Here is a 16888-nt window from a genome sequence, read left to right as displayed (position 1 = left end):
AACAAAGCAACTAAAAGTTTCTGTGGTCAGACTGATGGCATATTAACATGATTTTATAACAAACATGAAACAACAAGGAGCTGTTAATGGGACATTTATTAAAAAAAAAAAGTTGCCAGAATCAAGAAGACATGAAAGGAAAACTCAGATGTCCTTTACAGTTGAACTCAAAGATACTGTTAAACAGCGACAGTTATACACAACCATTTACACAACCTGTACAAATATTTTTTTCCCGCAAATTTGCAATTTAAATTCAAAATAACTTAAATAGGTTTCTATGTCAAAGTGCAAATCCTTATGCGTGGGATGTCTGTGAGTAAGACCATGGCGACAAAAGGGTGCTTTGATGAGTTCACTGGCTATCTGGTGTTAACTTGTAAAGCATCACAAGCACATTTCAACACTGAGTATTTACTGACTCAACTGTGTTGAAACAGTCATATATAATGCCTTTAAATGTAGAGACTCCACACCTGCAGGCTAACCTTGTGTAATTATGATGCCTTACAATTGCATTTAAGCTTCATTACTGAGTGTACATCATCTCTCATACAAACCAATATTGTAATGTCAATAAAATTGTCTCAACTTCTGTGATTTGACAGAGAGCCCTTCTCAACTGAGCATGTCCAGTCCTGGATAAAAGCACTAAAAACAGTGTTTGTAGTGTTCTCGGGGTGAAATTACGTTAAGTCAGCTTTACAGCATAGCAACAACATGCTGTTACCTGTTTGGTAGTGTTATATGTTAGCATTAAAATCACAGTTACCAGAGGCCATTCTATACAGGATGAACCCAGATACGGTGGGGCAGTAGTAGTAGTCCACAGGCTTCAGGCTTTGACAGTGAGACAGTGTTTGTGTGTGGGTGTGTAGAGGTGAGGGGTTGGTGATTCTCCACAGTCACATGTAATGAGGCAACAAAGAGTGGTGAACTGTTAATGCTGATACTTCATAGTCTCTACACGCATCCTCCTGATCTGTGAGGAGGGAGAGAAGGAGGGAGGGGGGGGGGGGGGGGGAGGGGGATACTGAAAGAACTAACCCACGCACGCTATTGGGCTTTACATGCTTCTGTGGTAACATGCAGCCGATGCAAAAAACAGTGGAACAGTGGACGTGTCATCACCACGAGTAGGAGAGTATTATACAGCATATCTGCTCACGAAGCACTGGTCACCATGGATTCTACTGGAGAGGAGACTGGAAATGTGTTTCGTAAATAAAAGGTTTTTAGGCATTTGCAATACAAAGGAGAAAATAACGAGCATCAAGTCCGTGTGTGTGTCTGTGTGTGTGTGAGAGAGATGAAGTAACTATGACTTCTGCTCAGCTCCTGCAGCAGACTGGGCTGCAGTCTCCGGTTTAAGGATCTGATAGGTGATGAGGTACTCTGGGTAGGCCTGAGGGAAACACACAATGAGAAATTAGCCGCCATGACACAACAAGTGTTTCCAGTATTTTATATTTCAGCCCTAAATAGGATTTGGGGGCTGAGACTTTTCAAATGCTTTTGTTTGTTTACCTGCTCTCCTCTGTAAATGACATACTCAGCATAGGCCAGACCATTAACGCTGGGCCGCCCGATCACTGAGTGGTGTCCCGGGGGGGCGTGAGCCATCTTCATGGCACTGAACTGCAGGAAAGACTTTCCCAGGGTCACTCGGCAGAACAGCATCTGCCTGAGAGTGCAAAAGAGAAGAAAAAGGTCAGCCCAATATTACATATAAAGTTGCTGATAAATAGCAAACAGGAGCAGAAAGGAGAGTAGTCTAGATCAGTGTGAAGTGAAGATCACCTGTGGCACAGGTAGCAGGACCGGTCTTTGTGCGTTGGGCAGCCTGTGCCGCCACCGATGCCATAGACGTACTGATTGCTTTTGGAGGAGTTCTCAGCGAAGTAGATCCCTGCCCCAAACATCCCTCCTATGTAAGCGTGGCGCTCATCAAAGCCTTTGTGGATGATGGCGTTGATGAACGGGGAACCTGAAGGAAGACGTGATAACAAAGATTTCACTCTATGATTTCCAGCTGATTCATGACATAATAAATGTGCAAGAACCTGGATCTAAAATCAGGACGAGAGGATGCTGCTCGAGCTTTGTCTGCTTTGTGAAGTCGTTTTTAACCACCGTTAACACACTTTTAACCAGACAGGTGGAGACTAAACGCTGACATGAGCCGCTGACCTGTCTAACCTGGTAGCATTACAGATCATCATCATCAACAACAGTTAAATAAGGCAACATACTGCTGATACTTTAATTCAATACAAAGTGCACATATTTTAAGCATGATGTGGATATGATCTATGACAGTCTCTCAAGTTAGCACATGCTAAGATAATGACCTTTTAAAGAGCTCAGTTTAAATGGACATGATGCTAACACAAACAAACAGATTGATGTGACAGTGTGTGCTTACCGTGGAACAGCATGCGCTCGTTGTGGTGGTTGTGGTTCTCGTCTGCGATCTCCTTCTGTCTGTGAGTGTAACGTTCCCTCAGCTTCTTGTTTACCACTTTCTGGATCTGTGGGCCGCAATACATACACATTGAAAAGATGTCTGATGCCATGTCTGCCGTACATCAGGAATTATAAGTCGACTCGCGTACTGAAGGTAAGATTGCTGTTGGAGCTACTTTCTACACAACAGCGTTGTTTATAGTGAGTCAACGGTTGCTGTCGAGTATCAAATAGAGAGCCTCCTGGTTCAGACCTTGATGATGTTGTATCTGCTGAACACGCCACCTGCATTGCCCCCGTCTCTGTGCTCTCTGATGGTGCTCTGCATCTGAGGGACACAACACGAACATCTTTTATAATCCTGCAGTGATCAGGCAGGTGGCAGTGGCTGTATTTAGTTCCGTTTCAATACAAAACTGTGACCATTTGCAGCTTCTGTTGAAAATAATATCTTTTGCAAACCCATATCAGTTAAATCACACAATAAACAACTGTAAGACAGTGAGCTGGGCTCACCTCCTCCTCCACAGACTGATATTCCTTGTCATCTGGGGCGAGGTCTATCAGGATGGTGCCCTGGTTGGCACAATGGAATGTCAGGTATGGGTTGGCACCTGAAAAAAAAAATTAACAATAGAGTTACATTTTAAATGCCCCCTCAGTCAAATTTAAAAATGTGCACTACCATGATACCCCAAAATGCCTCCTCACCCTGCTGGCCGCCCAGCAGCCTCTCAATACCCTTGATGAGCTTGTGTCTGTGGCCATAAGCGTTAATCCCGATCTCCTTCAGCTCCTCGTGGCCCATGTCGGCCAGGACATCTAAGGTGATCTGGAAAAAGGGAAAAACAGCAGCTTTAATAATTGATAAACAATAAAATCAACTCAATCTTCTGCTGTTGGTCAGTTTTTTGTTCCATCAGCTGCTTGAAACAAATGACCAGATATTAGAGAGTTGCGTAGGTTTATTCCATTTTCCACAAAAGTTTTGCAGTATGCTGAATTTTATAAATGTTCCTGGACTTACATGTCTCTAAACTCACTGCATTAAAATGTGATTGTGTGACAGACTGTCTTCTGGGAATGACTGAATGAAGGATGTCGAATATTTATATGAAATTAGTAGTTGTGTGATGCATGAGAATTTCAGCATTAAGATTAGTATTTTCAAGATAACATGTCTTAGATACTGACCTGTTCCCTCTCAAAAATGTCCCTCAGGTGCTCCAGGCCCAGACTCTTCAGGAATTGACTTATGTTCATGTCCAGCATTGCCACTATAAAAAAGAAAATCACAGTAGAGTCAAATGAAAATTAAACAACACATTAAACATGTCAAAATCCCACAAATGTCAATATTTTTCTGTTTCGACCAGTTTTGTGAACTAACCAGCAATGAATGAAGGGACAGAATAGAAAAACGTACTTTCTCCTTCCTTGCGGTCAGTGCCTGTGGCTCCATCTGCTACTCCAGACGTCCCGGCAGCAGCAGAGGCGGCGAGCTCTGTGAGCGGCCCTGCCAAGTTGTCTATGCTGCTGGCGGCCGACAGGCAGGATGGCGTGGAGGCAGGGGAGATGACAGAGGCGCTGACAACTGTGGCCTGGGGCTTGAAGCAGCTGGGCAGAGCGTCTGGAGGCATGGCGTCCATGAGAAGGGCCCGGATGTCATCAGCCTAAAGGGACAGCAAAACACAACTGGTTGAAAGAAAAAGCTCCAGGAACTAGAATAATCTACTGTACATTCTCTTTTCTATCATTCCAGTTCCTAATAAACAAATTTCACAACAAGTCACAGTCCATTACCGTGGCCAGGTCCAGGGCAGTCTGGCCCTCTTGGTTCTTCATGGTGGGGTCGGCTCCGTGAGCCAGCAGCAGAGCACAGAGCTGTGTACGACCCTTCTGGGCTGCTTCATGGAGAGGTGTGAAAGCCCATTTGTCTGTAGCATTCACACATGTATTGTACTTGATCAGCAGGGCTGCAATGTCAACATGCTGTGAGGGCAAAAAAAAAAAAGTAAGTCAGTGTCAAAGTCTGAAGCCGTTTTGATGATTTTAATCTGAAGCTGATAAAATGTGGATCTTGGAAGCTGAATGCCAAATGTGTGCACATATTTGAAGTAATGTGTTTATGATATGGGTGTTGAGGCTGACCCCATAAGAAGCAGCATTATGGAGAGGGATGAGGCCTCCTTTGTCCTGGGCGTTGACGTCAGCCCCGTGCTCCAGCAGATACTCTGCCACTTCAAGGTTGTTGTAACCAGCTGAGGAGAGGACACGGGAATCAGAGGGAGAAAATGTACTTTTTCTAACATTAGTACAAGGAAGAAAAAAAAAAAAAAAACAGAAAGATGCTGGAGCAGCAATTATTAATTACCTGCGAGGTGGAGTGGTGTGGAGTTGCGGCCCTGGGTATCTCTGCAGTTGATGTTCTCTGGGGAACAGAGTTTCTGGACCCTGGCCAGGCAGCCCTTCTTAGCAGCATCCAGCAGGGCAGCATCACCCCTCAGCAGGTCCTGGATGTCTGTGTCTCCGTCTTTCACCATGTCCAGCGGCATGTTGCCGTCACGGTTCTTCTTAGATGGGTCTGCTCCGTGCTGGACAGAGGAAAGTTTTTTTTCTTTTTATCCCACTATTGTAAGATTATTGTAAGATGAATGTAAGATTATTGTATGGTCGAAGTCAATGTCTAGACAGACAATACAGTGCCAGGTGACTATGACGGATTCTCACTTTGAGTAGCAGTTTGCAGATCTCATATTTGCCTTTGGCCGCAGCCTCGTGAAGTGGGGTGAACTTCCACAGGTCGGCCACATTGACTGAAGCTCCATGTCTGACCAGCAGCTCAGCTACTTCATAGTGACCGTAAGAGCATGCGTTGTGGAGGGGAACCAGACCGCTGGTGGGGGAAAAACAGAGGTGAAAATCTACTCACAAAAATGATGATGTGTTTTGAACTTACTGGAAAACTATGTACTTAAGACTGGTGTAAAATTAAGTGAAACATTTTTATCTTTTGTAATAAAGATTACAAAGATGCATGTGATGTGTGAGATGGTAGCTAAAGAACTCACCCCTTGTCCTTGGCATGGACATCAGCTCCATGGTGCAGCAGGTATTCCACTACAGCCACTCGGTTGTAACCGGCTGCAAAGTGGAGAGGAGTGGAGTGGCGGCCCTCCAAATCCCGACAGTTTACGTTCTGAGGGGTGCACAGTTGCTGTCGCACAGAGCCAACATGACAATTAACTATATGTGGTTTTCTGTGCTTCAAAAAACAATGAAAATGTCAGTAATTTGTAAACCACCACTGCTTTTTTTTTTGAGCATGTGAAATTTCAGTGTTACAAAATAACATCACAAGTGTACAAGTTTGATTTCGTAACAATAAGGTCAAAAACAAAACTGTAGCCACCACTGGAATACAAAAAAACTACAGAAGGAACAGTGAACTTACTTGCACAGTGTCCAGATCTCCTGCTTTGGCTGCCTCAAGAAATCTGTAATCCACGTCAGAGTTACGTGTTGGAACATTTTCTGTGAAAAAATAAAATAGTTGAGTTCAATACATAGAAAAGTAATCACTGTCAGATCTGGTAGATTCCTCTGAAGACATGAGAAGTCTGACTTCCCAGGTATTCATTTGATTATTCTCTGGAATTCTCTTTGCATACTTTCAGAGAACATTTGCCATTACCTTGGGCAGAGCAATTCAGCACTGTTGGACTGCATTTCCATTCTCACACTCAACAACAGAAATGCAGTAAGCGTGGTTACCATTGAGAATCTGTTGTACAGCTTCGTTGCCCATCTGGGCGGCGGTGAAACCCTGCAGGGACACGATGGAGGGGTCGGCCCCGTAGCTCAGCAGCAACTTGCAGGTCTGGATATGACCAGCCAGTGCAGCCCTGTGAAGAGCCGTCTGTCCAAGTGTGTCCACAGCGTTTACCTGGGGTCAGAGGAGGTGACGGGATTATTTACGGGACAAACTGACAGACAGAATGAATAATGTTAAAAGAAATGAAGGAAACGGACCTTTGCTCCGTGTTTCTGCAGCACCTCTAGGATGTCGTTGTGAGCTCTCTCAGCAGCAACATGCAAGGGAGTCATAAAGCTGAAAGACACAACAGGCGGGAACTTTTAATTGTTTACGATCCAAGCCGGTGCTGTAGCAGTGGATACCATCTTTGATTTTTACAGTTTCTTGTCTACTTAACTCTTAATGTGCTTGAGCATACAATGAACTTTCTTCTCTTGTTGCCATTTTTTTATTTAATAATTTTCCCAGTTTTCCTACAGTATGTGAAGGACATCATCATATCTTATTAAGCTCACAGCTCACACAGAGCTGATTGTATTGATTGTATTTAATATTTGTATGGTTGTTTCGTTTGAGATTTTATTGTTATAAAGCCTGACTGTAATTAGTCCCTAAAAGTTTTAAAATCAATGTAAAATATAAAAACTAAATGGCGTGGACTTACTCTTTGTTCTTCTCATTGATGTTGGCACCTTTACGCAGCAGCAGCTCAGTCACTTGCTTCCTTTTAGGGTGGGGTGAAGCCACAGCGCAGTGCTGAAATACACAACAACATTGAATTAATGTCAAGTAGACCTGCCAACCCTGGACAAATGCTGAGAGCTAATACCTATTAGCTACAGTATTATCAATCCTAATAAAGCAGCATTGACAAGATCACCTTCAATTCAACAAATTTTTAAAACCAGGACAGGATTTTTTAACTAACGAGGAGTGAGTACTGTTTAAACAATGATTTTAATCAAATTTGAAAGCAATCTTGAGCCACTTGGTACTGACCAGAGCTGTCTCGTTGGTCTGAGGGTGTTTGAAGCCGATGATTTCCAAAGCCAGGGTCTTCTTTACTTTGGCCATGTCTGCCTCCCGGGCTGCCTGCAGCAGTGAGTGACCTTTGAACTCATCTACATGGAGGTGAAAGAGAATAAAGAAAATTATGTTTGTACCAAAGCCTCAGAATGCAGTTTGAGTGATATCAGGTTACTGATCTGAGTGTACTGTAGGGCTGTAGTCTCCTGGTCGATTAGTTGGTCGATATGCTCTCGTCCCACTAAATTCTCATTGGTCGAATAATCTCCGTGTTACTTTAAATGTGTTACTGAAAATGGGGGTGTATTCAAAATACCCCCGTTGTTTTCACAACTTTTAACTCGCCCAACCTAATGGAGACTGCTGGGTCTAACTATACTCAATGTTTACTGAATCAGCGTTTCTCCTGTAATAATATCAACGAACCCCCGCCAGGCCAAAAGATATTTTTTTAATGCCAAAAATAACACTAAATATCAGTAGCGTAACTCCGTTTAGGAATAGGGCAGTGCTTAGTATGTTTGCGTAGCGAGTGGGAAAGAGCAGCAGGACAGTGAGGATGGATGCGAGCAGAGCAGAGGAAAAGGTTAGCGGTAAGTTCTCAGTCTGGCAGTAAATGTACAGTACAGACTAAAGTGTAACAGTTAATAAATGCTAAAAAGTCAGGTCTGTTGTTTCCCCAAGTGCTGTAAAAGTGAAGGGGGTTAGCTCAAAAGTTAGCAACAATAGGTTAGCCTAACCTGAACAGGCAAAATGGAGAAATGCGAGTTCACTGTGCACTCTGTCCAGTTACACCCCCCCCCCCACAACTAATCGATTAGTTGAAGATTATGTACGATTTCAGTCGACCAAGATTTTCTTTGGTTGACTACAGCCCTACTGTACTGTTGCATTTTGCAGATTAAAAACACAAAAACACTGAAGCTATTATGTCTGTGTGTGTGACAGAGATATTATTACAAAGTATGTTTCCAACCATCATTGCGTGTGTGTACATGTCTGTAGTGTGACTTGAGATAAGAGTACTCACAGGTCAGCCTCTCTTTCAGCTCTGGAGTGGGGGCCATGTCCACGGCACTCTTGCTGTGGCAGTTCAGCAAGGTGGGGTCGGCCCCGTGGCTCAGCAACAAAGAGCAAACCTCCACACGGTTCTTGGACGCTGCCTCGTGTAGAGGAGTGAACTGCCACAAGTCCATGGCGTTCACACAGGCTCCGTGCTGCGGTGGTAACAGAGTGGTGAGAGATCAGCACAGTGGGGCACAGAATATGTACAAGGGAGGAAACTAACATTTGTCAAAAAAATACAGGATCAGGGAATTGTGTTAATTCCTCATTTTAAATCCTGTTTTTTTTTTAATACACGTCACAATTCAAACATGAACTAGTCACTTGCCAGCTGCATTTTACCAGCAATGTAAAATAACAGCACTACTAAATTACAGTTTGCTGTCCAAATCCACATTTGTTTTGTTTTGTTTTGTTTTGTTGTATTGAACATCCCTGAAAAGGCCACGTTCATCAAATGAGGAAGTGAAACATTCACAGGTCTTACTTTAAGTAGAAGCTCGGTGACCTCAAAGTGACCATAAGAGCAAGCGTTGTGAAGGGGAACAAGGCCGCTGCGGAGACAAAACAGTCAGGTTAGTGTCATAAATTATAACTGAATGACAAATTCACTTCCTCAAACGTCCATGATATCTCACCCCTTGTCCTTGGCGTGAACATCCGCTCCGTGCTGAAGGAGGAGCTGAACGATGCGGACTCGGTTGTAGCCGGCAGCCAGGTGGAGGGGTGTCGACTGAAAGAGAGGACAGCTTGTTAACACACACACGCACTCACACACACGCACGCACGCACACACACGGCTGGTTTACTGTGTGCTGCCTTCGATGGCCACAGGAGCAAGCAGCTGATTAGGGCCAGAAGCAAAGTGCTATGGGCAGGCTATGCTTGGTGAGTTGCGGATGAATATGACGATGCAAGGTCAATGGCGGTTGTGGGCATGTCCAGCGACAAAGTTCATTTGCTGTCAGTAACGTGTCTGAGTGAGTGATGACAAGCAACGTTAACCTCATTACTCATTTTCATCGTTTTCCTTTTTTGGTAAGGAGGTCAGCAGAATAAAATATTCTTCTTATGTCTTACAAGTTAAAAGTAAGTCTTATGTAGCGAGCCGGCAAGAAAGAACCCTCTAGTGCAGCTGTTAGAGTATTAAAGTCAAAATAGATGGGTAGAAATTACAGTTGGGTCCCGATAGCTGCTTCCAACCATCAATAAAATGTCCTGATTCGTTGAATCTAAATGTATAGTAAATATGTTTGATTAAGAATTCAAATAAGTTAACAAGTAGATTAAAAATTGGATTTAATGCTATCGAATTCCAACCATAATGGGCTGCAAAGAAACTACAATAAGCAGGCTAAATGTTTGAGAAAGCATCTCTGCAAGCTTTTAGAAGATCAAATCAAATTGCTTTATTCTAGAAAAATAAATAGTAGTCTAAGCAAAGCTGCAAATCAAACTTCAGTTGTTCTCTATTTAAAAAGTATAGCTGAGGTCAAGCTTGCAATCAAAAAGGAGGGACAACGTTCATTTTCCAATTTCCATGCAGTGGTATTAATTAAAAACCCAGTGAGTCAACTGTTAGATCTCAAGCCACAGTGACAAAATATGTCGCACAGAGTCGAATCACGGTGGCATCATTCAATGTGGGATGACACGAGCAATCAAAAGTCATTACCATGGAGGGTAGCATAACACTAGAATGATAGGCGAAATGTTTTTCATTCATTACTGCATACCAACTGATTCATCGAGGAGATGTGAAGTAGACACACGTTTCACAGACACGTACTCGCTTGACAAAATGCAGAGGGAGGCAGGCCTTCAGGCATGCATGAGCGACCATCAGAAAATAAAATGAATGAAGTAAATAATAATAAAAAAAAAAACAAAAACAAATCAAGATGCTGCCGTAAGAGCGAGTGATTGAAAGTTGGAGAAGTTGTGGGTGAGTGTGCAGAGGAGAAGACAGACGCTGAAGAAAGCAGGCAGTGGACATTTTGAGCTCCTCTCCAAAAACCAAAAAAGATGAAGTTGTCACCATGACACCAACCCAACTCACTCACTCCATCACATGCCACACACACACATACACACACACACACACACACAAACACACACACACACACACACACAGAGGAGCATCAGGGTAGGATACATGAGTGACCCGTACACCCAGGTCCATGATGTGCAATTAACAAGTGACAGCCAGCTTATTGGTCAAATAAAAACAATGGATTAAAAAGGAATAAAACAAAACAACAAAAAAAAAAGATCACAACAGTGCATCAATCAAGTGGCCGTTATCAAGGTCAACTTACCAGCATTTTTTGGGATGTTGACTGATCGACAAATGTTGCCAGAGTCACACGGAAAACAAAACGAAACAAAAATTACAAAATGACAGTATCTTTTCACAGCAATTCTATTCTCCCCTCTTAAGTCACTGAAACACAGGCCCTAGTTATGAATCACTGCTTGATTCGTCAAACATGGTTTGAAATTCAATGTGACACCAGGACAGAGAGAGTAAATAGCTTGAGGGAGGGTGAGTGAGAGTTCGCCTCCATGGTTTTCTCTGTGGCTTTGTGAAACGGCAGCGACTTTGTTAATGGTGCCCGCTGGTTAAATCCACACTGGCATACTGACTTTAGTTCATGCAAACTTTAAATAAACTACAACGGAGGCAGGGAGCTGCTGTTGAAGAAAATGTGGTTAGGAGTGCATTAAACAAGCCAGTGATAATACTGTATTTAGTTTAGCAACAGTTGGACATTTATGGAATTGTAGAGTTGGCAATTATGCTCATGGATATGCAACAGTCTTTGTGGTTGTGTGTTATTTATAAAGAAATAAAATGGCATCTTGCCAGATAAGAAGGGAAAAGCTTTGATTATTTCTAAGACATGTGTTGAATGATGGACAATACATAAATAAATAACTGAAAAAATCCCACATATAAAAACAGTGGGAATAAATACACTGGTAATGAAATGCAAAAACACTACAATTGAAATTAACAAGGCTAAACGCTGATGTTAGAAGATAAAGTGCATCTTTGTACCATCATCATTCACTGTCCACAAAGAGGATAGAAAAAAAACAAACAAACAAACAAAAAAAAACCACACATAACAAGTGCCAAACATACAGTATGCTAGATAATCTACATAACACGGATGCAAGGTTCAGACAAGGCAGCGCTAAACTGTGCAGAATACGATGCAAAGTCTTGCTTTCTGTTCTGAGGGGATGCATGTGTACCTAAATAGGTAGCAATTTCTCAATGGCTTTGCGCCAGCCTGGAAAAAAAAAACTCACCAAAAACTCTATACTGTAAATAAAAGGAAAAGTTTGACTATTTGAGTTCCAAAAAATGACTACAGGAGTCGACTAGCCAAACCTACACACAGCAGACAATTAGTGAAGCTGCTAAAGTGAAGATTCAGATGTTATGACAGAAGCAAATGGATTTAGAGAAGGTCTGATGAGAGGCACACATGCATAATTAGAAAGCAAAACATCTACTGAAATAAAACTAATCCTGCTACATATACATTCTGAGTCAGGAGCCTTATTGCTATTCTTGTCATGAACTTTTAATATAATACAGCATGAAAAAAAACAACTGCAACCCTGCACAACATGTTGCATCAAAGGTGTAAAGACAAGTGTCGGGTGTTGTATGGTGTGGTATTGGTGTGTGATTTACCTTCCGGCCATCACTGGCATGGCAGTTGACATTTAACGGAGTCAGCAGTGCCATCAGCTTTTCTTCATTTCCACTCCTGCAATGACAAGGTTGGAAATACCGGCGTCGTTAAGTATTCCTCATCAAAGCCGCTGCTACACTGGATTTTAATGAAGAAATTAAATCCCATGATCTGAATGCTGTTCCAGAGGCACTATTTGGGCTTCGAAGATGATGCAATGATCAGCAATGATGGCCACATTTAGGTGTAGTACATCATGTGATACAGGTTCAAGTTACAACTCAGTGGTGGGTTTATTTCTATTGCATTTAGTATGTTTGAACCGTTACACACCTGTATAAAGCCATACTACCAGGACATCCTTCACTGTGGTTGTAAGTCTACCAGTCTGCTTCTCAGCGTACCTAACCGCTTCCTGTTATCGCTACAAAACACTGCTAAGCGTGTCTTCTCCCAACGTAAAGACAAATGTACACCTGATGAGCAGAGATCTATACCAATGTGAAATATGAGTACTAATGACCAATAGGATGGACACTCACCTTGCTGCTTCCAGAAGTTCATCCTTTTTGTATTCACCTGGATGAAAAGAAATATTTAGATCAGGGCAAGGCATGCTAAACTCTAACTTTCAGTATGCAGCTTAAATTTTAGTGTATTCATTTAAGGAAAGGTTATTGAAAAAGCAAGTGGATGTGTATAGTGGTTTGAGGACTCAGACAGCTTGGTTTTTACATCTTGGTTTAGGTGGAAAGGTTGGAGAAAAAAAGAAAGAAGAAGAAAGGCTGTTAACAAAGCACCTGTGTCCTGCTGCTACTCAGCCTGCAGTGTAACCGCAGGTTCAGCTCCAATTTGGAGACATTTTTGTATGTGACAGGTTTACGCAAATGCTTTAAGACACAGGACTCAAATGGCAGAGTATTTCTATGATAATGGTGCTCAAATATGTAATCATATCACCTCCTCTGAAATATATTCACATAACAGCAGATAAAAACATGCACTGATTTACATGTTATATTGCATATCAGAAATGTACTTAAAAACTGTGACATCATTTTAATGGGAACATAACTGTTGTGATATTAATTTTTCTACTAAAAGTATTAATGAAGTCATGATTACATTTGTAGAGCAAAGCGACATCAAATGACAAAATTGTATCACTATTCTGATGGTTACCAGCCCTATGATACACTGCATGCAGGACAAAAGTATGTGTACAATCTGTTGTATAGGCACTGTGGATTGGACCTTTACATTTTGGTTACTTCTAATGTTTAATATCTACAGAATGAAGCTAAATTTCACTTTATACTCATATGTTACTCTCTACAGGACTGCAGGTTAAATGTCTAAAATGTAGATGTGGAGGATAAGCAGCTGAGAGGGACTGACCAGTGAGAACAGCCTTAGCTGAGGGATCAGCTAGATCCAGAGCAGATTTGCCATCAGTGTTGCGGATGTTAGGATCAGCACCGTGTTGGAGTAACACTGAGGGAGAGAAGTGCAGATGAAAGACAACCTTAGTATTTCCTCCGTTAAATTATTCACACAGAACATTTTCCCTGTCGTGCCAGCCAGTCTCGACTTTTTTTTTTCTTGACAGTTTTACAGTGGCTCAGTTATTAACACAGGAGGTTCGTAGCAACACAAACCTGACAACTGGTGGAAAAATAAACCTTTTTGGCTGTTTCCTACTGTTAAACCCCCCCCCCCCCTCCCTCTCGCTACTTAGGTCTCAAAGTCATTATTGTGGATACATTGTCAAGCCTATTTCAATAATTACACCAATTACTGACAAGCCTAGTGCAGTACCGATAAAGAGCCATTATACATCCTCAGAGCTGCCTGTGCTTGAGAAAGTCTGAGAGTGAGTCTTACCAATGCACACATCTATCTTTCCCTTGATGGCAGCTTCATGCAGTGGAGTGTAGTTCCAGTTGTCTCTGGCATTGGGGTCAGCACCCTGACACAAGAGGAGGCTGACAACTTCTGCATGGCCAAAAGAGCAGGCATTGTGCAGGGGAATGAGTCCTCCATCATCCCTGGCATGCACATTGGCCCCTGTCTGCAAGAGATGCTCCACCACATCTTTTCTGCCAAAACCTGCAACAACAAAAAAATAGATTAAAATGCACTGCACTGCCTACACCATCTAAAACTAAATCACCATAGTAATAACTGTGGAATTTAGATGAATATGTATGTAGATTATGAGATAAAATCCAATTAACTAGTTAGCGTGAATCAAAGTCAGTGCATTTAACGATACTTTGTTGAGGAAAACTTATGCTAATGCTAGTTGAACACGTCAAATGTAAACATGTGTTATGTTGCAGTTCTTGCTATTATTATACAAGAAACAACAGCGCTTTCCTACAGATTGCTATCCTAAGGCTAACTACATTGCAGGTTAAGTTCTCTGGCTTCATGTTATTAGCGGTTAATCCAAGTAAGAGAGTTGTTGACGGTAAATCTGTTTGGTCATCATATTGGCTTTGGGGAGAACGTCAAATTAGCTGATTAGCACGGCTCGGCTAAGTATAAATGCACACAGTTACTGTTATCAAAAGGGGAAACGACTAAAAAAGAGCTTAGCCGTAGCTGTTAAACATGTCGACATAACATTAACAGTTAGCTAGCTAGTCGTCATAATATGTTACAAAACAGAAGTGCTGCTGTGTCGTTATCACATTAGCTTAGCTTGTCGTTACCCGCAGCGAAATGAAGGGGAGTTGATTTTCGGCCAGCCATGTCCTTCGCGTTAACGTTCACCGAGTCGACAAGTCTCTTTACTCTGGATACGTCTCCGTTACGGCAGGCCTCGAATAACTCCCTGAAAGCCCCACCGACGCCGCTGCTGCCGTCGGTGGGACTCGTAGCTCCAGAACCGGGGCTTGAGACGCTGCTGCTGCTGCCGCCGCCAGAGGTTGTCGTGGTGGAGCTCGCGCTGCTCGCTAGGACCGGGGCTTGTAGGTCCGGGGAGGCCGGAGTCATGTCGATGCCTCCGCTGCATTCCCTCTCACTCTCCGGTGGTCCGATGACCGAGTTCAGCAGAGCCATCGGCGGAGCGGCCGCAGGAGCTCCCGAAAGAGAGCTGTTTCTCGGCGGAGACTGTAAGGTGCTTTGCTGTTGTTGTTGTTGATGCTGCTGCGAGGAGCGACGAGACACCGCCATTATCGCAGCAGCTCACAGGCAACAATAAAAGCTGTTCCTCCTTTCCGGTGAAAGTGGTGGCGTTTCCTGTCAGCTGTTTACTCTCAGTGGAGGCTGGCTGGCTGTGGAAAATCTCTCCACTTTACCCACAATGTATTAAGGCTCACAAAGAAATACATAGATCACATAATAAAAAAATCACATCATGACATAATCACGTGTATTACCTAAACAATAGCCTGTATATGCGCTTTGTTGACAGGTATATTCACTTCTTGGATATGTTTTCAACAGAAGGAAATTGCACATGTCCATGTTTCATTCAGCCTTTCAGCCTGCTGTCGTCTTTCTCATCCTGCACAGAGATCTCAGCAGTCAAGACCCAGAGCAGCTAAACTTTTTTTCCTTCACCTTTTAGACAAAACTAATATTGGCTAGCCAGATGGTGGCAGTATTACCACATTTGCATTATTTTGGCCAAAATATGACAAAAAGGCAATAAAAACACACGACCAGAGTGTTTTCTGCGACTGAGTGATGACAAAGAGATTAAAACACATCATGATGCAAGGATAGAGATCTTGTGGCAAGTTATAATTTACTGATATTAGTGATTATTAATTATTTAGTTTCTAGTCATAAAGGCTGTGATCACAGTGTAATGAGCAGTTGATGTCTGTTTTGTCACAATACCCACATTACCAATGATTTTATTATTTTGTGCATATACCCTGTATGCATATACGGCACCAATAATACATATAAAACAGGTGTCATTGATGACGTTACATAACAGACTCAACCAGTGCTGTCAACTGAGAACTGGTGACATCGACAGTGACGTCACAGATGACGTGTCGGCCATGTGGCTAAAATAAATAAATTGAAACAGTAATCATCCCAAACTTCATTTCATTGATAAATAGAATATTTGTGACAACAGCAGGTGGAGTTAAGAGAACCTTGATCGATGTCAATCTCAGCAGCTCCTCTCATAAGCAGCAGGCAGTTTAACGCGCCAAGAGTTCAGGAGAAAACTGCTCCTCAAAAGACAAACAATATACACTTTCTATATGATCAACAGTATGCTCACATATCATACATTGTGTATTTTTGCTCTGGGTCTGTTCCTCCTCGTTCGGACTGAGTCTTTCTAAAGATGTTTTTACAATTAAGGGACATTTTTATGAAATAGTACACAATGATATTTTAAACAATATTGTGCTTACAACTTTGTGGCAACCACTTGGGGAAGGCCTTTTCCTGTTTCAGCACGACAAGATATTCTTGCACAAAAATGAAATGTTTTTCCCAGTTGAGTGTGGAAAAATGTGACTGGCCTGTACAAAGCTAAGACCTCAACCCCATCAAACCCCTTTGGGATGAACTTGTCTTATCTTAGGAGTTAGAGAGAAGAATACAGCCCCTGGTCTGATGTGGTCTTGATGGGATATGAAAATAAACAGTGAAAAGGCCCTTTTTTCAGTTTTCACAAATAGAGTAAACTTTTTCACAAATCAACTGTACAATCTACTTGTTAATCTAGTCCAGGTTTGTTAAGTGTAAAAAGTGCTTTTTACACTAGAGCTGGTCTAATGTTGTCTGAATGGAGAAATAGTGACATTTCTCATTTTATGTTTTCATA

The 16888-nt window shown here is 42.3% G+C and overlaps 1 protein-coding gene across 2 annotated transcripts; it reads right to left on the bottom strand.

Annotated features, from left to right (window-relative positions):
* Positions 1 to 81: 81 nt before the first annotated feature.
* LOC137192692 (poly [ADP-ribose] polymerase tankyrase-1) lies at positions 82 to 15303 on the bottom strand. Of its 2 annotated transcripts, XM_067603579.1 has the most exons (28): positions 14802 to 15303; positions 13969 to 14193; positions 13483 to 13578; positions 12627 to 12663; positions 12084 to 12159; positions 10693 to 10713; positions 9013 to 9107; positions 8862 to 8928; positions 8340 to 8526; positions 7283 to 7404; positions 6948 to 7039; positions 6499 to 6577; positions 6241 to 6412; positions 5921 to 6000; positions 5538 to 5683; positions 5197 to 5362; positions 4841 to 5060; positions 4618 to 4727; positions 4270 to 4458; positions 3893 to 4139; positions 3661 to 3743; positions 3178 to 3298; positions 2983 to 3080; positions 2720 to 2794; positions 2426 to 2531; positions 1801 to 1987; positions 1528 to 1684; positions 82 to 1405 (listed from the first exon to the last, which is right to left on the bottom strand). In XM_067603579.1, exons 1-28 carry the CDS (start codon positions 15262 to 15264, stop codon positions 1319 to 1321), a joined length of 3804 nt encoding a protein of 1267 aa, XP_067459680.1. In that variant the 5' UTR covers positions 15265 to 15303; the 3' UTR covers positions 82 to 1318. The 2 variants fall into 2 exon arrangements, with proteins under 2 accessions (XP_067459680.1, XP_067459688.1); XM_067603587.1 differs by lacking the exon at positions 10693 to 10713.
* Between the last annotated feature and the right edge of the window lie 1585 nt (positions 15304 to 16888).

This window comes from Thunnus thynnus, chromosome 2 (genome assembly GCF_963924715.1).
Source record: "Thunnus thynnus chromosome 2, fThuThy2.1, whole genome shotgun sequence".
NCBI lineage: Eukaryota > Metazoa > Chordata > Actinopteri > Scombriformes > Scombridae > Thunnus > Thunnus thynnus.
The sequence above is the reverse complement of the archived record's forward strand: the minus strand, read 5'-3'. Positions and strand labels throughout refer to the sequence as shown.

Coding starts and splice junctions, on each gene's coding strand:
- LOC137192692 (XM_067603579.1), bottom strand. CDS start 15,264: ATGGCGGTGTCTCGTCGCTCCTCGCAGCAGCATCAACAACAACAACAG. Junction 6,578..6,947: donor ATCAATGAGAAGAACAAAGA/GTAAGTCCACGC, acceptor TGTGTCTTTCAG/CTTTATGACTCCCTTGCATG. Junction 1,406..1,527: donor TCATTTACAGAGGAGAGCAG/GTAAACAAACAA, acceptor TGTTTCCCTCAG/GCCTACCCAGAGTACCTCAT.